This window comes from Strigops habroptila, chromosome 3, assembly GCF_004027225.2.
Source record: "Strigops habroptila isolate Jane chromosome 3, bStrHab1.2.pri, whole genome shotgun sequence".
Classification (NCBI taxonomy): domain Eukaryota; kingdom Metazoa; phylum Chordata; class Aves; order Psittaciformes; family Psittacidae; genus Strigops; species Strigops habroptila.
Window position 1 is genome coordinate 17,705,974 of NC_044279.2, and position 25,362 is coordinate 17,731,335.

The 25,362-nt window shown below is 38.5% G+C and overlaps 1 protein-coding gene across 4 annotated transcripts in view; it reads left to right on the forward strand.

The window, feature by feature from the left end:
* The first annotated feature begins 977 nt into the window (after positions 1–977).
* Positions 978–25,362, forward strand: part of TAFA5 (TAFA chemokine like family member 5) — a 426,817-nt gene continuing 402,432 nt past the window's right edge. For all 4 annotated transcript variants that reach the window (XR_003990659.1, XR_003990660.1, XM_030480317.1 and 1 more), the window contains exon 1: positions 978–1,581. Coding sequence is in view for 2 of the 4 variants with exons in the window: in XM_030480317.1 (XP_030336177.1) it covers positions 1,470–1,581 (112 nt within the window). In the remaining 2 variants the exon portion in view is untranslated. The remainder of the gene's footprint in view (positions 1,582–25,362) is intronic.

Here is a 25,362-nt window from a genome sequence, read left to right on the forward strand (position 1 = left end):
GAGACTTCGAGCCGCAGAGTGCAGGTAAGGGGCGGGAACTGGTCTCTGGGCCCCTCTCCTTCGGCCAAGACCCTGTCTCAACCACGAAGCCCAACACGAGGGGGCTCCGGGCAGGCGCTGCCACCGCCCCCCCTCACCTCCCCACTCCTCCTTCCCTCTCCTGTCCCTTACCCGCCCCGGCGGCTCCCCGCTGACGGCCGTGGGGAGACCCCAGGGCCTGGACTTGGCTCTTCCCCTGCAGAGCCACGGGCCCGGCCCGCTCCGCCCCGCGCGCCTCGGTCCCTGCCTGCCGCACGATCGGCTCCGACCCCCGGCCCCGGGGTGAGCCTCCGCGGCTCCCCCGTCCCCCCGCCAGTGATCCGCCGGCCGCAGGGTCGCACCGGGGGAGGCGAGCGACGGAGCGGGGCGATGTTTGCCCCGGATGCGGGAGCGCGGCTCGGCGGGGACGCGCAGGCGGTGCGGCGCCGGGGGAAGGACCGCTCCGTGCGCTCTTCACCTGTGGGCGTGACCACCGGCCCCCTCCTCCTCCTTCCTTCTACTTGAAGGGCCGGCGCTGCTATAGCGGCAGAGCCTAAGAGCCGAGCCGGTGGCGCGTTGCGAGGAGGGAACCTGCCGCCGCCGAGCCGCCTTGTAAAGTGTCCCACCCGCCGCGGATCCGGCCGCCCTTCGCGCCTCGGCCCCGTCGAGCCCGCAGGACAACCGGGAGGGGAGAGCAGGCTGGACTCGCCGCAGGGGACGGGGCTCCTCTCCGCCGGGTCGGGCTGCCCGTCTTCGCCGCGTCTCAGCTGCCCTCAGCCGTTGGTGGGCACCGCCGCTGCCCGGTTCTCCACGGGTGCCGGCCGTGGATCGCACTCACCCCGCGGAGCTGCCCGGCCGAGCCCTGCCCCACGGGCGGCTGGCGGTGGCCGCCGCCGTGTCCTCGCCCCTCCGTGCCCGCTGCCCCCGCGGCCATGCTGCCCGCGGCCAGGAGGCGGCGGCCTGAGCGGGGCTCGCCTTAGAGCGGCGGGCGGGCAGACGGCAGGGCTGGGCACCCCGCGGTAGTGCCGCCTCGGCCCGGGCCCGGCCTGCCTCCGGGCGGGGAGGAGGAGGCAGGGGCAGGACAACAGCGAAACAACTTGTGTACATTGAATAAAGGAAAGGGGAAAAAAAAGACTGGTGGGACTTCGTCAAAGCTCAGCACCACACGAGGCTGCCGAGCCCCAGTAAAGCCCGCCACCGCACCACAGTGACGGGAGGAAAGCTGGAGGTGGCCACTCTGCTCAAGTCCTGCAGGCTCTAGAGTTGCCTTGGCTTTCTGGCTGGAAGATGATTCCTGCAAAAGGACTATGTTGCTGCTGACGAACCGCGGGGTCGTTGGAAGATGCTTTCCTTGAGGATTACACGTGGAAAAGGGCCATCAGTCAAGGGGAGTGCTGGCTGGTGAAACTGACTGATTTCCACCCCCCACCCCCACCGGGGAAGTGGCTTCAATGGCTCCATCTCCCAGGAGAAGCAGTAGGAAAGATGCCAACGCTTTGCCAAGCATGTCCTCAACTTTCTGGGTGATCATGATCCTGGCTAGTCTCCTGATCGCTTACTGCAGTAAGTACATATTTATCCTGGTGCTTTTGCTGGGCTAAATCCACGCCCTTCCCATCTGAGGTAGCGCTTCTGGCCAAGGCCAAGCTCTAAAGCTGGCAGGTGTAGGTACTGTGTCTTAGACTTGCCACCTCGATGCATCTGCCCCCATTACCCCGTGGTAAAGCAGCTAGACCGACACTTTAGTATTGCTGCCTCTCGGGAGCATGTGATGTCCTTAGGTTGTAGATGTGGCATTTCCCGTCCAAACAGAAACATCTCTTGAATTTTAGGAACAAACTTCGTAGTGGTAGTAACCGTCACCCACTGTTCAGAGTTTATTATCGGATGTTGCTAGCTTTCACCCAAACTGTTCCCTCCACGTAACTCGTGTACTCCCCTTCACCTTCCATGAGCAGGAGCTGTTTTGCTTATGCTCATTCCTTTAGAAAGCACATACTTAGTCAAGTGACAGATATTTTAACATCGCCGGGGTAATACGTGATTCTCTGACTGTGAAATTGCATTGGAACGAACCCTGGCACTTCCTTAGCATATCCTCAGCAGTTTAGTAAATCTATGCTATCGGCTTCAGAGCTGCATCACAGGTTATCAGCAGAGTTTTGTATATTCTCTTTCAGGCTTGATAGATTGTCTATTAATCGCGCTGAGTTGCAGATAAGGTATCTGTAAGAATAAAGTGCCTTTTAAAGGTTTTTATTTTTTCTTGCTATTTTTTTTCTCTTGGCAAGAATAATTTTCAAGCAGGTATATAATATAAATGCAGTGCCCATACTTACAGGAAATGCAATTTAGTCCATAGTACCAGAGTGGGACTCTTTTAAAGAGAACAGAAAAAGCAGTTTATGTGCAGTCATAAAAATATGTAATTTGTTAGGAGGGACCTACACAGCTTTGCCAAAATGAATATACACTGTAATTTCCCAGCCTGAGCTGAATGTGGTCTGTAGTTTACCCATAGTGTGTATTCCTTTCCTTAGCAGTAGCATAAAAGTCTTTACACTATGTTTATCTTGTTGAGCTGTAATAGGTGTGGGTTATGATGATCAGGGAATAGATTCTGGTTTTGGGAGCATGCCTGCTGCATTTCTTAACTCTCTATTCCATTCCCTCTCCTTCAACTATATTATAGTCTCCATTTTTGTGCATTTGTTTTGTGTTATTTTGTTCTTTTTTCTTTTTTTTTTCTTCCTGAAAGGAGAATGTAATTGGCAACGATAACCTTTAATTCACTTTTTTTTTGCATGTTACAGCGCCTCTCTGTACTGATGACAGTGAAAGAGGCTTATTCCAAAAGGAATAACATATTTTGTAATTTTTTTGGTAATCTAGAACATTTTGCATTACACTTCTCGAAAATCATATCAAACGTCACACTTATAAATAATTTAATTTTGTACATAATGCCATATTCGATCTGCTAATATAGAGAGTATACTAAAAAACATGCTGAGATTTAGAAGCGTTTATGTGCATACAGGGAGATTAGTGGCTCAGTAAACAGATATTGCAGGGTAAATAGTGCAAGTGTAAAGGGAATTCAGCTGGGTATTAGTAATAGGAAATATTTTATTAAGTTTGTACTACAAATGTCTGGAGGGTCCCAGGCTTTTCATGAGAAGGTACATATTCTGTGCAGGTATCTTCTATCAGCATAGCCTCAGAAGGAGTTAACTGTAAAGTCTGATGTCTTAAAATTATATTCAGCAGTGAGAGGTTTGACAATGTTCTGTTGTAAGGAATGAAGTTGTCCATTTGAATTGTCGTATATTGTTTATTGTTTATTATTTATTTTTCATTGTTTACCGATGCTGAACAATGCAAAGCAAATGTTAGCTGATGATATGAAGGCAATTTCTGTTGTGCTTAAATGACTGTTTCCAGTTAGTTCCCTCAGCTAGTGTAGATGTTGTTCCTCAAACATGTAGTACACTTTTCATTCCATATAGCGCTGAAAAGCACCATGCAGCTTAAAATATGCAGTGTCAAAACACTCCACCATTTATGTAATGTTTAACTGATTTGACAACCACAATTCCAAATGCTAATGAGGTACCATGAGCATTTTCTCTAGCGGTAGTATTTGAAAAATTGCAAAAAATGTTTTTGCTTTGTGGAAAGGGTGAAGAGGTTTAAAAAATCAAGGGAAAAAAAATGTGAAGCTATTTTTAGATAAAGTAGTACTGAAAATTTTATGAATTCTTTTAAAACCCATCTAGGCTTTATTCAGTCTTTTTTCATCTGATGTCTCATTCTATTTTTTTTAAGAAGACCATAACTGGGGGGGGGGTGGGGAGGGAGGAGGAGGATCGTGACAACTTAGTTATGTTTTAAGAATAACAGCCTTGCTGTGTTTCTTACGAAGTAAAAGAACTTGATGGTGTAAAGCGTTCTGTATTTTTACACACACCTTACATTCAGGTGTATGGAAGTATACCAACTTATTTCTGTGATCAAGCAGACTTATGTAAAAAGCAATAAAGGTTAATATGTTGTTAAAGTATTACAAGAATCTTATCTCTGATTATCTCTCACAGTATCATTTTATTACATTTACATCAAACACTAAAAAAAACCCCAGAACTTTTTTACTATTTTTAATAGCACTATAAATTAAACTTTTGATCTTCCTTGCTTATTTTTATTTTAACCTGTTAGTCTGACAAAGCATATTCCTGAATCACTTATATGACTGTTGCTTTCCTTTCCCCTACTTACTTTGTGAATCTTTTGTTTCTGGGAAAGTATTTGTTGTGCAGTAGTCATCCCTATTACTGGAGCAACCAGTAAGACCACCATACTCTTGAGTTCCACTTAACAGACAAGCATATTTATAGAGCGTGTTCTTGATGTATGTGTACAGTCCATTAGACTTTCATTTATACTTTAATTTCTGAAGCACAATTATGTTCTCTTTGACATGGTAAAATGATAAACTGATCATTTTTTCTTTCTTAAATGTTTAGATTATACTTAGGGGTAGTGGCTCCATCCTATGGTGGAAGAGAAACCTGCATCAAGTCAATTAGGTTAGTTGCTATAGTGACAAATTTCATGTAATATTTTCCAACTGAAGAAAAATGGTCTGATTTGGTAGGTTCTCAGTAGGAGAAGGCAAAAACGGAGTAGAAACAAGCTGTTTATTATAGTCCTTGGTCCTTGAACACCAAGGAGTTAGTTTACTTAACAGAAGCATCAGTAAATATAAAAACAACCTCAGAAGGCTGTCCTAGTAAAGGGTGACCACCTTTGATGGCAATTCAGAATTAGAGGAGTTGTGACATTTTTGGATCCCCGACATGCATTCTGCATGCTTGTTTAATGAACACTAGCTGACCAGTGAGAAGTACCTACAGCATATTCTTTAAGTTACTGGTTTTGTGTTGTAAGGGTACATTGAATTATTTTTTTCTTCTTCATAACTGTGATTTGCATTTTTCCTTGCTAGAAAAAGTTTGGTTGATTTAAGGACATTTTCTGTGGTATCACAACTGTGTGCTAGATAACACAGTTTTGATTCAGAATTATTTTTTAGTGCATTTATTCAGTTGGCTTTGGTGTAAATACTGAGGTGCTTTTTATATGTAAATGATGACTTTTTAAACAGCATATGATCCAGCTTTAGCAAAGGTGTGACTGTTATGAGCTTTTGGCTTTCCTTATTTTGTACTGTTTTGTAAGCATAAGAACATTAGACCCCCCTGGGTGTTACAGGTTTTTCTGTTCTGTTCAGATAATACATCTAAGGGCAAGCAAATGGATTTTTTTTGAAAGGAACCACCAAAACTGAATGGTACTTGCAAAGTCCACCTTGTTGTTTTCAATATTGTGCATGGGAAGACAGCAATACGAAGTCCAGTGTTTATGCTGGCTAAATGGTGGTACTACTAGGAAAAAGAATCTAGAAGTCCAAAGTGCAAAATATTTCCTGTAACTTTACAGTTCTGCATTGTAAGTGCACGTTCTTTCCCAGTAGTAAGAAGTGGAAGGAGGCAATGTTCTGTGTTCTCCTAATTCATTATTTCTTTCGCTTGCAAAATACAAAATAAGAATGTCATAATGATGAAATACTGGTAGGTTTTATTAAATGACCGATTCTGCTGTCTAGTTCCATATTTAAATCTGTGGAGTTTGAGTAGAAAAATAAAGCCCTTAGCATGAATGAAAGAAGTGTCTCAGAGATTTTGTGTGGTACCAGTCATATCATACCATAATTCACGTGAAAAATATTACATCCACCTCACCTTAAATTGGGATCCTGTTGTTACACATTGGGTGGACACTGCTCATTTGACAAGTATTTTTCATCATTTGTTCTGGAATTGCTTTCTGTCTAGAAGACACAGGCACAGGCTACTATGGTCTGCAGGTCTTATTGTTCCCTTAAGATGTTGGAGACTGCCAGCAGGGATGGCAATTAGCTCTTGGTGTCATCTGCACACCTCTCCAACAGGAGCTACCATACCATCGTCATGCATCGGCTACTGAACAGCTGTTGGATGATAAATGGTCACTGCTGATTTAGGTTGGATGCAAACAAGTCACCTCTGAATGAAAGCCTACAGCTCCTGTTAACTGATCCTGTATCATTCAGATCACTTTCTCTGCTTTTTACAAATGAAAAAGACAGTTGTTTGGTTTTTTTTTTATCTATCCAACTAGTCTGTAGTTTTATTGTTTTCTGCAAGAATTACTGTGTTTGTATTTTTCCCCACACTCTGCACACAGAATGTGACATATAGAGTAACTGTCATTATTCAAACTTTTTTCTTTTTTCAGGCTAGTTTGTGTATAGAAATGAAAAATAATGCTTTTATGATGTTAAATATGAAAAGCAAGTTACTAACACTTTTGTTTCTTTTTATAACATCCCAGCTGCTCCTTCTTAACAAGGCTCATTTTTTGAGTTAAAACCAGTGCTTTGAACTTAATGGCCTCTATAACATATACCCTGTCAATGTGGGCACCAAACTAACATTGAGATTGTCTCATCTGTTGTGTTGTAGTCTATCCAGATAATGTACATAGAAGTCATTGGCATCAACATAAGAAATGTCTTCTTACTGCTTTTAATGTCAAATTCAACCCTTAAGGCTAAGAAAGCACCATTTACAATTTCTCAGATGTACTGGAATTCTGGTAATTCTTACTTCCACTGCAAATATAACTGCTGATATAGATGGATATAATGGGAAGGGGGGATGGATATAAAGGTTCAGAGGGGGAACAAGAAAGAAATTAATATTTTCAAGTAAATATGTGGCAGGAGAGTATTCTGTATCTTTCAGCAGGAGTGAGAGCAGAGAGATTGAGACCTCTTTGACTTGCCTTTTTTTCCCCTTTGCTTATGCAATGTACTGTATTGTTCTTACCATATACTGTGAAAACAGTATAGGGAGCATTGAGGAGAGCCCCACTGCTCTGGCTTAGTGTGTAAACATGGGCTAGATTGCATCGTCTTTTACTGGGGTCCCATTTAATCTTTCACTCTGCTTAGTGACTCTGTTGAAGAAATAAAGTAAGTCCTTTACTGAAATTAGTTTTATGAGTGGGTATTTTCCCATCATTCTTCTCTGCTAGAAGCTGGGGGTATGAAATCTCTCAGTTTCTGAATGTAATTTACTACTTTCTTAGTGAATGCTCTAACCATAAGGCTATTATGCGAAAAAACAAAAACCAAAACACATCGACTGCTAGTCCAGCATCTGGCATGCCAAATAATGTTTATTAGAGGTATGCCTTGAATGTTTGTCAATAACTCAAAAACATACTTGGATACTTAGTTATGTACAGAAGTGTCAAATGCATAGGCAAATATAGATAGCATTGACTAACCACAATCTTCCTTCTCTGCATGTTCTTTGTAGTTAAATGCAAACCAGAATGTTTTCATGCACAGGCTCATATTTGACCAAGTGTGGTGTTCTGCTGTTGGGCTGGGGATTTGTTTAGTTTTCTATTTTTCTCTGTTTAAAGGGAAGTTACACTGCTTTTTGCACAGATGGCTGGCAAAATTGCTTATTGTAGATGTTTTGGGAAGTCAGCTCTTCATGGATATGCTTTTATGTTAGCCCTGCAAATAGGAAAATGTTATACACTGACTATTTGAAAATATATGAACCGTATTTAGACTATGTTTTCCAATATTTTTGGTGTAGAGGCTTATATCAAAGATTTTGTGCGTGTTCCTCAATAAATGGGCTTGGCTACAGTACAGGAATCACAAGTATAATGGCAGAGGGTTTTGCATGCATGTGGTGATCTATTGATCTCCTCAAGACTTTGTGGCCTGTGTCTTATTTCAGTCTCTGGATGGACTGCTTCTTTAGACACCTTTCTTCAACCACTCGATTGCTCTCAGATAACAGGAAAGTATCTCGTATAACTCTGGGGTGAGGAGTATAACTGGCTATTTTTCAAAGGAGTCTCTGTGCAACAGCCCCTTTGGTTCTTTCCTGAGAAACGGCTAGTTACTCAATATCATCCCTCGTTTTGTCTCTCGTAGCATTTCTTTTAAGTGCCTTCGGCCCAATACAGCAATAAGGAAGTTACTTCTCTAGAACAAAATGTTATTTATTTTGCCAAACGATATGCTGCTCTTGGAGAAAACATGAACTGTATCTGGAGAGACCCCTAGCTACTATTTTTCCTATGGTTACAATTCCCTTCAAGGCTGTAGGTTGGTATGACTTATTTTTAGTTTTGATACTCTGTGTCTCATTCTTTTGCAGCCCGAGTTAACACAGCCTTTTAGCTGATCCTTGTCTTTTAAGAGCCCTCCGCCACTGGCATCTCATACTCTTCCAAAAGGAGAGTCTTTGGGGCAGGATCTTATGATAAAATAAAAGATTCCTTCTGTCTTTGCCTGTGACTGAAAGTAGCAATTTGAGCTATAACCCTATTGTTCAGTTTGGTGTTTTGAAGGTCCAGAACTGGGGCTGTCTCTGGTTTTGTTTTATGTGGAGGTTAATTCCAGAACAGTGTTAACAGATGTGTTCTGTTTGTATTTTCTGTATCAAAAACTGAATAAAAGCCTGGAGCAGAATGCCTGGAAGATTGGTAACATTTCGAATTGCAAGTTATGTTGGTTGGACTGACTCCTGATTTTTTTAATCTGTTGTAGAGATTTGTAGTGACCAACTGTACTCAAGCACAGTGGTAGAACCTGCTGGTTCTGTTAGCTGACAAAGCTGCATCATCTGAAAGACCTTTAATTCTTACAGAAAAAAGAAATGACTACATATGTAAAAGAAATTGTTGGTTTCTGAAATTCATTGAAAAGTAAAAGAGAATTCTTACTGTGTTCTTGTTAATCAGAGGGAGACCTTAGAGCAGCCTTTTAATATATAAAGGGGGCTTATAAGAAAGAGATATTTTACCGAGGCCTGTTGTGACAGGACAAGGGGCAATGGTTTTAAACTGAAAGAGGATAGATTCAGTTTGGACATAAGGAAGAAATTTTTTATGATGAGGATGGTGAGGCACTGGCACAGGTTGCCCAGAAAAGCTGTGGTTGCCCCATCCCTGGCAATGTTCAAAGCCAGGTTGGACGGGGCTTGGAGCAACCTGGTCTAGAGAAACGTTTCCCTGGCCATAGCAGGGGGGTTGGAACTATATGATCTTTAAGGTCCCTTCCAACCCAAACCAATCTATGACTTGTTCTCTTGCTTTAAATGAAACAAAATATGAGTGTAACAGACATTGTGAGAGATTACCTGTTACTGATTGCACTCTCTTGTGTTACTGAAAGGGTTCATCAGTTTGTCATTTTTTTTGAACCAAACTGGACTTTATATTTAGTTATACCTTGGATAGACACTTTCCTTCTGTGCAGTTGAAATGTGACTTCTTCTATTATTTTTTTTTTTGTATGGTAAATGAATTCCAAAGTAGTTCTGTATATGGCTTGAGTCATAAAAATATAAAATTCTTTTCTGAATTGAACGAATATAATTGTCTGTGCTAATTTTCAAGATCATTTTATTGGAAAATATCGGAAAGGTGTTCCAGAGCTTTTTCAGTATACGCTGTCAGGAGTGCTTCATTGAACATTCATTTTAAGATGAAAGTATATATGTGTTGGTGTATGTATATGCCCAGTAAAAAAACCACATCAATATTTAAAATAAAACTGAGAGGCTTTAAAAATTGTTCTCACTGAATGCTACTTAAAGGTTGTAATTTCCCTTAAATTACCTGATATAAAGCATTTGACCTAACATGTCTTTGGATGGCCTAATATCTGGAATAATGATTAATTTTAAAGACTTTTCACAGGTGTTTTCCTTTTATTATCTGCTTAAAAAAACCCAAACATACATGTTTTGGAACTCAGATCCTGATTATTTAGAAGAAATTGTTGACACATAGTTTCAGTTCCGTCTGAACATGACTGGTCTTTCCTTATGTTAGATTTCTGTATTATAATCATCTATATTTTCCATAATCTCCTTTTAAAGTCAATGGAAACAGACATTTTTACAGTACAGTTCATGTGACCTGTTTTAGATACATGATGTAGTTTGAGATAAATTGTACTGCAGAAGTGCTTGTTTTTGGTGACTATAAAGTAGATTAGACAACTTGCGAAGATTTTAACATGTATGTTATCACATTAATCCAGTCCTTAATTACAGCATCTTTATAATGTTGCTTAATCTATTTTTCAAGGCCCCCGCTTAATATTCGAGTGTTTAATGCCAAGTAACTGGTTCAGCATTTCTGTGGGGAAGAAAAAAGTGTAGAAAAATAAGCTTGTGATACAGATTCATTAAGACTATAGGTCAAGATATTGAACTTGCTGCAGCAAAGGATTCGTACAAATTGAGGGATGTAGTTGGCATAAATTACTGGGATCTTCTGAAGACATCTTTGCAAACAGCTTGTATCCTGAACATTTTTTGCAATGTGTTTTGTCTTACTGTAAATTCTTCAGTTTCATTGCCAGTATTTTCACACTCTGGGTACTCTAAAAATACTGTCTTCCCAAAAAGTTGGAAATGAGGTGAATTTTAGATGAGTGTACCAAAGGTTATCAGTTTTACCTTTTTTTCCTTACATTTTGCATACAAATATTAAACACATGCAACTTTTTATAGTGTGATTAAAACATTTGAATCACCTTCCTCTACTACTGATTCAGGTAAGAAAAAGTTTAAAGGTGACCAATGTGTACATATATATAAGAAGCTGCAGGGGCGAAGAAGTCTGGAAATGCTTGCCTTGAATTTAAGAGCAGATATGAATTGCACTAAGCTTTCAGTTGCCACCCCCTCAACTCTTTCCGCCCTTCCTTCTCCCTCACCTGGAAAATCAAAGCTATGTATGAAAAAAGTTTATGTGGTTATTTGTGCTTTATGACCCAAGAGGTTCCTCCAGTTCTGCATTATTCAGTGTGAGTGCTATTTTTACAATCCTTTTCATCTGGAGAGATTTGTTGCCTTCTATACTCATTCTTTTATCAATATGTTTTTGTTCAAGGAAGATATTGCTGCTTTTTACCTTTTTACATCATATATATATCTTCATGGACGTTCTTAGTCTAACAGCTGGCCAAATCTGATTGTGCTGTCTGTATAACCAGAGATCTCTACCTTAACGCTGTCTATAAATGTAATTATTTTCTAATACAATCTTCTTCAGAATGCCTTACCAAGGAGACTTTTTAAGAGTTCCTGGTGTTATATGGGCTTCCTTTCCCATGCTTTTGCAGAGTTCTGTAAAGTGCTGCTGTGAAATCTTAGGGCAATTAGTTGCATGAACTGCCACTTGTAATTACGATAAGTGGATTCGAGGTATTGCAGATACAATTCCAAGGAATTAGTTTCAAAACAATTTATAATATTTGAGTTGGTGACATTTCAAAATGCTTAATGCTTACCTTTTTCCATTTTGACATTTGACTACAATATAGGCAAAATAGCACACAAATACGTGGCACAAATATTACATTGCCTGTGTAAGACTGACATTGCATTAAGCATATATAATGCTAAGAACCATTGCCAAATGTTTTCTCAGATAATTCATCTCTATGTAAAGGAAAGGGATGTCCTTTAGCATCCTCAATTTCACAGAGTGAAAGTAGTCTTTTGATATTTTAATATAAGCACAAATGCCAAATAAAATGAAGAACCTATGTAATTTTTTTTTAGTTAATTCCCTGAAATTTACAGTGTGGGTTTTTTTTTTTTTTTCCCTATCAAAGACTGGATTTGTAGAACTCAAGAAAACATTTCCTACATTACCTTATTAGAACACATTCCAAATATATTTTACTGCCTGTCCTTTCACTGCTTGTAATTACTGATGTCCATTTCCTTCTTGAAAGCTTGTTTTAGAATTTAGTGCTCTCTGTTGGCATAGAATCCAAATATTAGTTTCTGTATTTTTCAGTTTTGCTTTCTTATTTTTCTTACCTAAGGTCAGGTGAATTGGCCCTGCTGTTTGTCTTGCCACTTTCTGAAGTGCTTTTCTGTTACTAGGTTTGACAAGTACAGCTATGTGAATCACAGTTTGCTAGTGACTTCTCAGACAAATTAACTTGATATATCTGTAGAGACTTTTTCTCCCAACTGCTGTATCTGCAGAGATTTGAGAATTGGGCTTGGTTGTTTTTCTTCTACGTACATCAGATTCTCTGAGGCCAATTATAAATTCTGTGATATGGCATATTGTAGGCTTGCGTGTATGTGCCTTATTAGGACTTAGTAAGCTGGCAGAGCACAGAGAACATAATACATCTACAATAAGAGTTTAATTTTTCTTCTGTCATTCTAAATTATTTTAAATGTATGTTAAAGCAACAGATATGAGTATGCACTGAACCTTTGAGAAAAAATACTATTTCAGTTTCAGTGCATCTAATTTTAAGTTGCCAAAATGCTGAGAGCCCTGGTAGATGTGATTGATATACACCATTGCCATGACAAGGGTGTCTAAATTTTAGATGCATGTGAATACTACTCAGGTCATGTATGTTTTCTGTAACAAAGGGCACCTCTGTTTTGGCTGGATAATACACAGTTTTCCAGTTGTGGAACAGGATCAGCTCTCTCAGAAGTGGGTAGCAGGAACCTAGAACTTAAATCAGAGCTAGTTGGTTCTGGTGTTTGTTTGAAAGGGACAGTCACATAAAACATACGGAATTAAAGTTCCAGAGCTGTTCTGTAAAGTCAAAGAGCAGCATTTCTAAAATACACTTCCAAGCAATTTCGTGTTCTTATATTGCTCTTCTCAGTGTGTATTTCTATAAATGCATGTATGTATTCTTAGGATGTAGCACAGTAGCCGAACTTAACTGATCAAAATGTACCATTTTTTTCCTACATCTCTAAATTGGCCATTTTTTCCCCCTGAAGACCAGAGATAGTGCCATGAGTTTGTTTGGTGGTAATATGGCAACGTCAGTTAGAATTAAAAAAAAGTATGCATATCAATAAATAATAGAGGAAGTAAAATTTTGAATTTTATTTGCTGGCATGTTGAAAAGAATTGGAAGTTAGATTTTTAAGTTTGATTTGCAAACTTTGACAGCATTTCTTTAAAAGTCAACTGAGAGCTTTTCACATTGGGTACGACTATGTGACAGGCAACTGTCAGAGAAAATTCTGTCCTTAAAAAACGAAAGCTTGTGGATTCACACTGACACTTGTTTATGTGTTGGTTGCTTTTCCTCTTACCTACATCCTGTAGATGTATAACCATAGGGATACACATATGAGAAGATCGTATGATACTCTGGCTCATTCGTTTTAGTTTTGCTTCATTGGAAACAAACGTATCGGTTAATTTCTATCTTGTCTGGAATTTTTGAGAGGAGTAATTTTGTTTATTTAGGAGTAGTTTGATCAGTAAATAAACGTAATATTTTTTTCTTTTGTGGGTCTTTCCTCGAAAAATTATACAAAACCTCTTAAATATTTAAATTTTGATATCAGCAGTTCTTTCTAGGACTGTAAGATAAATAGCCTTAGTGATTTGTAGGGTATAAGCTATGTGGCTGCAAATAATTAAAAGAAAACTGAGTGGGGTTGAGTGCTTACTTTCAGGTATTGGATTCTGTGTCCAGCCTTGTTTCCCTTTGTCTTATCCACAGGCACTTGAGTCTGAAACATTACTGCTAGTCAGGAAGCTGTATCTGCTGAAAGTGAGAGCATCCACTTCTGTCTCTTTGCTTAATGCAAGAACTGCCACAGTGGAGAAATTAAAGCTTTTTCAATCTGTCAGAATTTTAGTTCCCAACATTGGTAGTCTTTTAGCTGAGAAGCAGGAAAATCAAGATCTTATTGAATATGTATTGGCTAACTCATTCAGGTGCTGTGTATACTAACAAGAATCTTGGCCAGGACATTCATCCACTGTTGCAGTGCTTAGCTCTGTGAAATGCAATAGTGATAACCATAAAAATGTATTTCCTTTCACAGTGAAGGTAGCTGTTACTGGGACTATACTCGGGCAGGAAGAATGTTGCTTGATACATTTAAAACCTACATATATGAACAGTTGATATTATTCCAGGAAAATGACCATAATTATTTCCTGAGAACAAAGAATTTAAGCAGGTTTAAACACACAAGATGAGGAATGATATATTGTCTCTAAACAGTTGAAAAGCCTCCTTTTAAATCAGTTGCAGATAATGACAGAGAATTAATGGTGAGAAAAGATGTTCTTTTTCTTTTTTTTTTTTTTTTCCTGAGCTTGGATTTAAGATTACTAATGTTTAAACACATTGGAAATTTGCATGAGTGTCTGAGCCAGTGAAACTTAACAAAGGAAGAAGAGCTTCCACTTGTGAAATTTATGCAAATGCTATCAAAGTATCTACCAAACTCTTCATATTTCTTGCTTCTGTTAAGATTAGGTATGCAGCTTGTTTTAAAACCAGCTAGATTTCTAAAGATAGTTTTGAGGTATCACTTAAAATGTGCCTCAGTTTTCTTTTCAATTTGGTCTGCCATAACATTTAAAAACTTTCCTATCTCCGTATGGAACGTCTACAAACACTGGAAATTACTATCGTTTGTTCCTGCAGTCTTTTTTAGGGAGTGATTCTGTCGGCACTAATTAGAGTACGCATATACACAACATAATCTTCATTTTATAGTGGATTTTTTCTCCATTGCCTGACTAGTTCCTATGTGTATGGAACAGCAAATTTATGTAAGATAAATCTTAATTTTACAGGAAGAATGTCGGTCTTGCACTAGCATCATGTTTCTGGGCATAAATGCATTTTCTTCATATGTTTTCAGTAACACTGGGAAAAAAAGGTGCTTGTGGCGTGTTTTTTTTTCCAGGATAGACATAATGAAACTGTTACTTTTGCCTTTGATAAAAGACTTATTACTCAAGGAACTTAAATATTATTTTTCTGAAGAGAAGGGAGTAAAAATCTGTGAAAGAAATCCTAGTGAGCAGCAAATTTAGCTGGTAGATGAATCAGGCAAAAGAAACTAGTCTTTTTGACACTTCAGGTATGAGGTACAGACTCTAATTTTGTAAAGCTCAGAAACAAGTGTCAAGGAGCTTTATGGGCCGCATTACCTTTCAGGTTCATAAAACACTGCCAAGAAGCATGTCCCTTTCTCTCTTTTGTAGAATAAATAGCTCAATTAATTTATAGGAGTCTTTCCATTTTCTGTTCAAATGAAGAAAATGAGGGAAAAATAATCTGAATAAATTGGGTTTGTATTTTATTCCATTAATCTTGTGAGAATTAGTATCACAATGATGCTAATACCATCATAAAATTTTTGTTTGTTACACTTCATTGTCAAGAATGACAAACATAATTGTTTTCTTGGAAGGGTGGTGCCTTTAGAAGTTACTTTCACAGACCAGTGTAGGCCTTTGAAGTTTGAACTGAACATTGTAGACATGGTTATTGCTTAGTGGATGTTTTCTATTGTTGAGCATGGGCTTTTGTATTTTGTCTTATTAGGAGCTTCATTTCCCTATAAAATCACAGTTCCCTCTTCCTTACATACATGCAATGCAAATCTGGTGATATCAGCAACCGCTTCGTCAAGACCAACCTGAAAAGCAGGTAAGTTCCAGTAAGTCTTAGATGAAAGCCAGGGGGATATTTTTGCTGCCATGGCTGTCAGCCAAAGATGAGGAAGAAAAGACATCTTTGAAGCTGTGAACATTTGCAAATGGGAGTGATTCTAGAGAAAGTTTGTTTTTTGGAGCACTTCTGTCCAGCTTCCACTATTATTTTGGTCTTCACAGGTTCAGTTCTTGCTGCCTATTCTTTAAACAGGAGCCTTTTACAGAGTTTATGTCCACGCTTTGCATGGCACAGAGTTGAATGCTGTATGTGCATTCTGCTGCTCTCACTCTAGGTCTAGGTCCTGTTGAGGAGTAAATAGGAGTGTGAGCATTGTGAGGGTCTGAAGATAGTAAAGAAATGCCCATACTATCCTGCATTTATGGTCTGAGAAAAATGACCCAAGTTATTTCAGGCTATTACTGTTTGTCCTCTGCAGCTGTCTTTGGGATGAAAGTAGGGCTATTTGGAGATCAGCTACCAAAGCTGCCAGGTCTGCTAGAATGGATATAGCTGTCTTTTCTCTATAATGTGGAGGTCATCCAGCAGACCCACAGGTGCTGTCTCAGACCGAGTGCCTGATCTGAAGCCCAGCTGACAGGTAGTGTTAGACAGGAGGGGTTTTTACTCCTTTGTTGAATACCTTCCTTAGAAAAAGGTGATCAGATTCTGGCCAGCAGCTGGGAACAGGTCCAGCACTGGTGTATCAGACTATTGCATGGTTTAGTACTTTTAACACCTCGCCAGCAGTCATAATCAAATGAATAGTCTTTTGAGCTAAATAAATGTGATGCACGTTTCTGTACATACACATTAAAACTCAAGATCAAGGTCTCGTAACTGCATTTACAGAAAAACAATTACTTCACTAATTAGAAAACATTGTGTCAGAATCTCTAGAGAAAAATCATTGGTTTGACCCCTTTTCTAAAGAGCAGTGCCACTATTAAAATGGTAGAAAAGCTATCAATATTTTTTTGCACTTGATTGACATATGAGCAGAAAGAATAGGGTAAGGCTTAATCTTCACTGAATCCCAGTGCGTCTTTTGTTCCTCAAATATGTAATTCTCCACTTAGAAAAATCATGGCAAAAAAGCATAATAATTCGGGATCTCTTGTGTCATGGATCAAGTTCTTAGAACTTGAAGTAAAAGAGGGAGAATTGCAGAAAGAGACTAAGTGGTTACTTTCTGTTTATACTCCAAGGCTCCTCTTTGCAACAGCTTTCAATTAGGTAGCTAGTATAGTGTAAGAGTGACTGAATAATTTATTTTAAGCTGCAGTTTTGTATTCTTGACTGTCGATATGTGTGAACAAGCCATCAGTTGATATTTGTAATTCATTTTCACGTTGATAATTATTTAAAAATCTTCTGAATCTTAATACATTTTATTTCAATGTTTTGCTGGTAATTTTCTAGCAACCTATTGGCAACAGCAATTATTCCCAAAGCTGAAGCCATTTTTCACTCAAAATTATATGATTTTTTTTAAACAGCTACTTCTTTTCCTGCCTTCCAGATAGTAAAGTTAGGAGTGCAGCTGTTTCGTACTACATGAAAAGCATTAATCATTTTATTTTACATATAAAATTAAATAGCTATTGCAATAGCCTCTGTATGTAGAATTTGTTGTTTGACTGGTTTCATGACAACAAATGATTGGACCATGGCATCATTTGCTACAGTAAGAGTCTGGGATATTTTGTGTTGCAGTCAAGGGTCTAAATAGTATCAAAGAATGCCTTGTATCTAATGCTTCAAGAAGCAGATATATTTAAGGTTCAAGGCCAGGTTGGACAGAGTCTTGGGCGACATGGTCTACTATGAGGTGTCCCTGCCCATGGCACGGGGGTTGGAACTAGATGATCTTAAGGTCCTTTCCAGTCCTAACCATTCTATGATTCTGTGATCGAGGAATAGAGATCCTTGGCATGCTGGTTAGCTAAAGGATAGCTGTGAATCATTACTGGGTTTGTGAAAAAGATGTGTGACCCCAAGCTGAATTAGAAAATAGAGAAGTATTAATGTTGCTATGGACAGCATTGTTGAGTCTTCATCATCAAAGCTATATATAATTCCTTTTATTCAGAAACTCACACTGAACTAGGTGGAAAAGTAGTTAGATGTTCAGAAATTAAGTTTAAAATTGCTTGGCTTGTTTAGTCAAACAACAACTGAGAGATATAATAAGGTACATCAGGAAAATAAACAACAAAAAAGAAAACAAGAAAAAAAACCAAGGACAATATTAGTTTAAGATTAGAGGAAGTGGAATTTAATTGATTTAGAAAATGGATTTTAATATGTAGGTGTTTGTGATAGCAAGGCACTGGATTTGATGACTTGAAGAGATCTCTTCCAGATTTTTTTGTCTAATGATGTTGCTGTTCTTAATATTAGGCACTGTGAGATGGTAATATCTAGCTGTTAACTTATTTCTGTGTTTCCTTCCTCACCCGCCCAAACAACCAGTCCATTATATCACTCAACTGCTCACTTTTAATTTAAGCTATTACATTCCAAAGATGTGCTGCATCTCATCAGAACTACAGCCTTGAAGTTTCCCCTAACACTCTTTCCTAGACTGTGGGTTGTGCCCCTTGGGGACAAGCCAGTGAGGGAGAAGGATTATAAATAAGTTACTTTTAGGGCACATATTATTTGTATTCAAGAAGAATGGAATGTGTACAGGCTGCCATTCTCTTGAAGCAGAAAACAGATGCTGTAATAGGTTCTAAACCACTGCCAGTACTGATTGCCAGTGATTCATGGTGTACATGATTGTATATAGTAGAATAGCCAGCCAGCAATATTTTAATAAATGTTCTTATACTACAGTATTTTTGTTTGCTTGGTACAAATTAGAGCAATCTGCAGTATCCAAATAAGAATATTTCACAGCACTTGAGCCCATGGTTCTCAGTCACTTCAAATCACTGTGACTTTAAGCTCCTACTACGTTGTGAGTCAGATCATGGAAATGATCCCCATCCAACACATTTTTTTTTCCCTTTTAATTTTTTCTTCTTTGTTTTTTTCCTCCCTCTTCCCCTTTTGGTCAAATTTGCTTTCAGACAGATAGCTTCCTGGAGTGCTATGGCTGGCGTAAGAGTGTGCATGAACATATGGCTAGGATAAGGGTGAAGTTAAGCTATCTTCTAAATCTGCACTGAAATCATGGAGTTGCCTATGGATTACTTTCTTCATCTTCTGACATTTCTTGCATGTTCATTGTCTCCTTGGTTGATAAGGCTTTCTAGGTTCAAGTTTTGAGTTACATCTGGAATCCCTTCTACTCACCAATATTGTATATGTTTATCCTTAGGACTTCCCAAAATTAATTCTGGGAGAGTTCCTTGTCTTTTGGATAACATTTGTTCTTTTAATAAAACTCATTCAAGTACCCAAAGTTGCCCAATAGAATTTATTTATCATTTTGTGGGTTACAGGTCTACTTAGTCTAGTTCTTCATTTATACTGAAATATAGGAACAAATATAGTTCCTTATACCGAAAAGTCATCCAGCCCAATAATTACAGCAGTAGCCATAAAAGGATAACTAGGGAAATCTAAAGGCAGCACAAGGTTATATGACACTTGTCCCTAAAGCCCTCCTGTCCCCCAGCTGTTTTCTGCTTGGGGAGTCCTGGGTTGGATGAGATTTGAAGGCAGTTAGGAACCAAAAATGACTTGCATTAGCTCCATGTAATATGGGTGATTAGAAATTAAGGTCCTTTTTGCTTCTTGTATTTCATACAGTTGCCAAATGCCGATGTAACTGGTGTAATTTAGAATAGCAGTATTATGCTATAAATTGTATCCAGCTGCAATGGGCAACAAGGCATAAGAATTGGGAAGACACCTGTTTGCTTAAGGTGGATTTTTTTTTCAGTATGTCTGATATCTGGTCTGTTAATTTATGATCATCGTGTAACATTCTTTATCACATACATAGCTGAAATCTGGAATAGGGAATGAGAACATATAATGCTACATTTGAGAATGGAAGTACGTAGTTATGATGAGCGTATCAAGCATTCCCCTACCAGTAATTCATTCTAAACCTTCTCCCTTTCTTTTGCCAAATTCACAGTAGTATGTTGTGTGTTCGTCTGTTTCATAAAGTATTTCTTATGCATCTGTTGAGATGAAATTCTGTTCCTGTGTTTTGATTCCCCCACTCCCCACCCCACCTCCCGCAGTTCAGAAGACATTTTCAGGGGAAATGGAATCTTTTAGGGAATTGGAAAATGTTCAGATGTAAGAATTGTTTACAACATTCTTTTTGTTAATAATAGTTTTGAAGATAACACAAAGTAATTTTTAGCTAGGATTTTTAAACAATAACTAGGTCCTGTTGAATGTCAGAAGTGGAATGATGAACTTCACTAGGACACTTTAAAATTGGGATTATGCAAAACTGGTTGAAATAACTTTTTAACTTAAAGATGTTGAAGTGAATCCCTAAATCCCTACCTTTCCTCTGGTATTACAATGAATAATGAACTCTCTGTTTCACTTGCCTAGTTGATCAAAACAGTGGATTTGAGAAGTCTCATTGGGCATATCTTTCCTTGCTGAAATGAGGACTGAGATTGACCCTCAGTATTTTGACCCTTTAATCAATATGACTTTTATAAACTGCAGTTTATTTCCTTATAACAGACAATCCTGTAAGATCTTGTGGTTTTAATGTCATATCTTCTCAACAATTTTAAAACTATTTAAATAATTTTTAAGTAAAAAAATTCTATTCTAAATTACACTCTAAATTAAAGGAGCACTTCAGATTATGACTAAATTCTTTCACTGAGTAAGCAGATTTGAGTCAATCTAGAGGTGACAATTCTAAGCTAACATCTGTCAAGCACTGGCAGTAACATAATACATATGCAAAAGCTTATTACATTGACCTCATAGTCAATGGGTTTAAGAGAAATATCCTTGGTGAAAAATCACATCAGAAATGTTCTGATTGGCTTAACAATGCTATTACTATTAACTTTATAGCGTGCTACCTAAGGAATAATTAAACCAGATGGCATGTTAAACCCAGCTGAAAGAATAAAGACATTTTTACTTATAAGTTGATCAAAATTAGGTAAAACAACATATGTTCATGTGCATTACGATTCCTTTAACTACATATTAACTGCTTTCCTTAATATTCTTCCTGGTGATCTGAGAGCTCTGCCTCTTGGAAAAAAAGACCACAAAACCTAGAAAACAAAAAACCCAATCCCTTTTTGAATTCTTCCTTTCTGACTCTCCGGTCACTCATACCCCTGTGTTGCTTTGGTTTTTTATGTAACTTAAATAAACAGGTTGCTTACTGCAGCATTCTCAAACAATGGGAAATTGAAATGCAGCCTATTTTTGGCCACATTCAAATTGTACAAATTGGGGCAGGTACATCCAGAAAAGGATTTGGAGATTGCCTTTGAAGAAGCACAGCTTGCACAAATGAGCAAATTACATTTTATGCAACAGATGTTGAAGGGGGAATTAGGAATACTGTAGCTCCTGTTATATTAGCCCTGACTTGCCACCATTTCTCTTTAGCAATGCCATGCAGGGCTAATAATACAGAATAATGCACCACACCACGTACATTGTAACTAAAGCCTCTCTGCTGCCCATGAACCAGAACTGCGTTACATTATTCCCATAAGCATAAAACACATTATGATTACCCTTGTCATACCAATAACTCTCCTCAAACACTGACAGTATTTCCCTCCTGAAGACTGCCTGGTGAACGGAATGCAGCTCATGGAAATATGTAGTCCCCCTGCCTGAACTGATATAAAATTAAATGAGAGTGAGAATGCACAGATGAGATTTATGATCATAAAGCATTATGGAATAATGTTTTATCTTCACGTCTGCTCCTTATCCAGGTGCTGTTAAAAGCACTGCAAAAGATTCATAAAATGAAGCTAACTGTATCTTGATTTTGTGGAGGATTCTGAATAATGGGCTATCATTAGCTTGATCGTTTTATATGCTTCTGTTTTCCTAGTGTAAATTACTCCTCAGTCACAACTACCTGTTCAATCAACTAGTAGAATGTAGACTTAACAGTGAGTATTTCTTCTTGTGACTGGCTGAGCCTTAGCTAGGATTTTGTGCTGGGAGAGCTTCAGATGGCTGAAGTGAGACAGAAAAATTACTTTTGTGTATTATCTATGTTTGTCTCTTATTTTCCTCAGCCCTATATTTATTTCTTCTGGTTATAATAAAGTTCATAGCAATAGTATGAATTGTCAACCAGTCTAAAATGTTAATGTTATAAAATACAGAGACTAATTTAAACAGAAAAGAACCTTAATCCCTTGTTTGTGCCTAAACAGAAAAACAATGTGATGAAAGGTAAATCAACATACTTCACAGGTTTAGAAATGTTATATGAATATGCCAAGCAGGACATTTCTGTCTGTATTTCTATCAAGGCATTTATATCACCAAAGTTTGCACATAAATAACGTATTATCCGACATGTAAGTCTGTTGGTATTGGCGTGTGGCAAAGAACTTTCTTTCATTAGATTTAATGTTGAATTAAGTGGAAGATTAATAGTATCAGATAAAGCTAAGCCTGATGCAATTAACATTTCAATTTGATTCTCTATAGGATGCTGCTGCCTTACTTTTACTTCTGCTTTGAACCCTTCTGTTGAATTCTGTACCTTCACTGGGCTTCAGTCATACATGACACAAGTCTTTCACAGATTCATAGAATCATATAATGGTTGATGTTGGGAGGGACCTTTGGGCTTATCTGGTCCAACACCCTTTCTGAAGCAGGGGTTGCCCATGACTATGTCCAGATGTTGAGGTCCCTTCTGGATAGCAGCAGGACTCTTTGGCGCATCAACCACTCCTCTCAGTTTTGTGTCATCTGCAAACTTGCTGAGATGGTACATCTGGCCCTATCATCCAGATCATTAGTGAAGGTGTTGAATGGGGCTGGACCCACTACTGACCCCTGGCATACACCACTAGTTACTGGTTTCCAACTACACTCTGCGTCACTTACTGATCACAACCCTCTCGGTCTGGCCATGCAGTTGTTTTTCAGTCCACCTCAGTTGCCTGTGCATTTAAGCAGCTTGTCTGTGATGATCTTAAGGGAGACAGTGTTGAAAGCCTCACTGAAGTTAAAGTACACAATATCCATTGCTCCCTCCCTTGTCTACCAAACCAGTAATTTTGGGTTAGAAAAAGAGACCTGCTCTTTCCCTCGAGCATGGATTAATGTAGCTTAGAACAGAGTTGAATAAGACATGGAGGTGAAATTTTACTAGAGAAGGATGCAGAGTAAGTTATGAAAGGAAAGTAGACAATGCCAAGTTCTGCTTGCCTAGAAATCACTACAAAATGACATCAAGCAGAAATATTCTGTTAATGTCATTTGAAGAAATTTATGGTTGTGCCTATACAGAGATTCACAGGACTTGTAAAGCACTATATGAAAAATCTTTTCCCAAGTCCCCATTAAATTTGGCAATGATGACTGCTTTGAAAAAGCTCAAAATAACGTGTTGTAGAGACCTGTGAAATGAGGCAGCATTAAGGGAGTTTTCTACTCGCATGCTTCCCTTTGGAGCTGGTGACCTAAACCGCAAGTTTTTTTATTTTTCTACTACAGTTATCGTTAGCCATGTCACAGAACCATTTAACTTTAGTGAGTTTTCAAGCCAGTGTGGAAAAGAAATGCAAAAGTTGTAAACCAGCTACAAATAATAATAATTAATAATAAGGTACAACAAATAAGATTTACTCCAAAGTACAAAGTTTGCATTTTTACCGATGTGGTTGAAATCAGTCACCAGATTTTGTCAAGGTGTCCTAGAAATGTTAATAGAGATAAAACTAATTAAAACCTTCAGAAATTATGCTAAGATGGTATTCAAATTCTTTCGTAGTTCAGCATAACCCTTGTCAAATTCTACATGAATATGATTGTATATTAAATTCAGCAAGACTTTTCAGAAAATTTTGACCTTGTTGTACTAGTCAACAAGGAATCTTGCCCCTTTCTATCTTTAGTTATGAGCAAAAACCAGTGGGTCTTATTGCTAAAATGTGTTGATGTCGTGATCCAGGAAAGCACTCAACAGTCTGAAAGGAAGATGGTATATTCCAAAATTTTTTCACACTTGTACACTGAAATAGACACCTTTTTCCAAGCTCTTTTCTCCCTTGCCTTAACCTTTTAGTTTCCTTTATCAGTTCTGTTCACTTACTTATTTTAGTTTTTCTACTCGATTTCCCCTGTAAAGGATTTGGGATAAAATATGAAAGATACAACACAGCATTTTGTATAGCATTAAACCCTGCATAATTCTGCCCCTTATACTATCTCAAGGCAATTCAGATGTAAACCAATAGTCAGTGCACGCTAGTTCTTTACAAACAAGTCAATGCTGATCTCAAGTAAACCCAGCTGATTTATGAAAAACAAAGTTGTTTTTGAAAGATGATATGACAGACATGTAAGCAAGAGGGAAAAGAGTAGTGCAGAGTAGCAGACTGAATCTCATAGCATATCAGCAAATTGCATAGACAACCAAATAAAGAAGCTATATCTATGCCAAGCCTGCTTGCTCACTGAAGGGGCCTTTACATTGCTAGTTGTGTTTCATTAAATTGCGTGATAAAACACTGCTGATGTTACAAAAACCAAACAAGCAAAGCCACAAATCCTGAGAGAACAACTGCAAACTGTTAGTATAAGCACGTCTTCTCTTTGGAATTTGGGTCTAGACCAAAGTACTGTCCTTCTCTTTGTGTGTCTGATTTTCTTTCTGAACTCCATTTTTGAAAACTGAAATAGCGAGTGGATAATTGTTTGCTGCAGTGTGTTTCCCAGCGACTGGTATTGTTGACAGTAGACAGAAGTTTCCCACCTCACAGGACAATGAGAAGAATAAATGCAGTGAAACCACAATGTAGCATAAGGGAGAATTAGTACAACTTACTATAGAGATATTTCATTCTTCAGTTCCAGGTACACTACCTTACGTACGAGATAAGGTGGAGGTGGCAAATTGCATGCTACATGTGCTTGTTAATGCTCTGGACTAAAAGGGCTAGGAACAGCAAATCCTTGAAGGACAAGCATGCTCACTGACTTCCTGACATAGAAGTAGTTCAATGAAAACTCCACATAGGAGTCTTCCAGAAAAGAACTCACTAAAAAGAAAAAGAAAAAAAAATAATAGAAAAATACTACTGTAGTTATCTCTGAATTCCCCAGATTTGTCTGAAATGTCTGAAACACCATCAATCAATTCTATTCCTTCAGGTGTGTTGGAAATACTTCAGTGGTATAGAAGAGCATAGAGTATTGAAATCTAGAAGGTAATGTTCTCATTTGATGTAACACTTGAAAATTGAATGCAGAGGTAACAGCCTAAGAAATGCCCCTAATGGAGACCAAGGGTCTAACTAGCCTAGTATTCTGTCTCTGTCAGTGGCAGGAGAACACGAGCCTTGCTATTTTCTGCAGTCTGGAGTCTGTTAGCATGATTTATTTATCCTGAGCATCTGTGTCCACAGTAGATAACGTATGGCAATAACTTTTCATATGTATTTGGGTTTTCTGACTTCCATGCTATCTGAAGAGCACACTGATATTTCTGCATTTCTGTGAGGACAAGCACAAAGCCTAAATATAACGAAGAGGTTATTTTGAGTTAAAAATGTGATTGAACACATATCTCT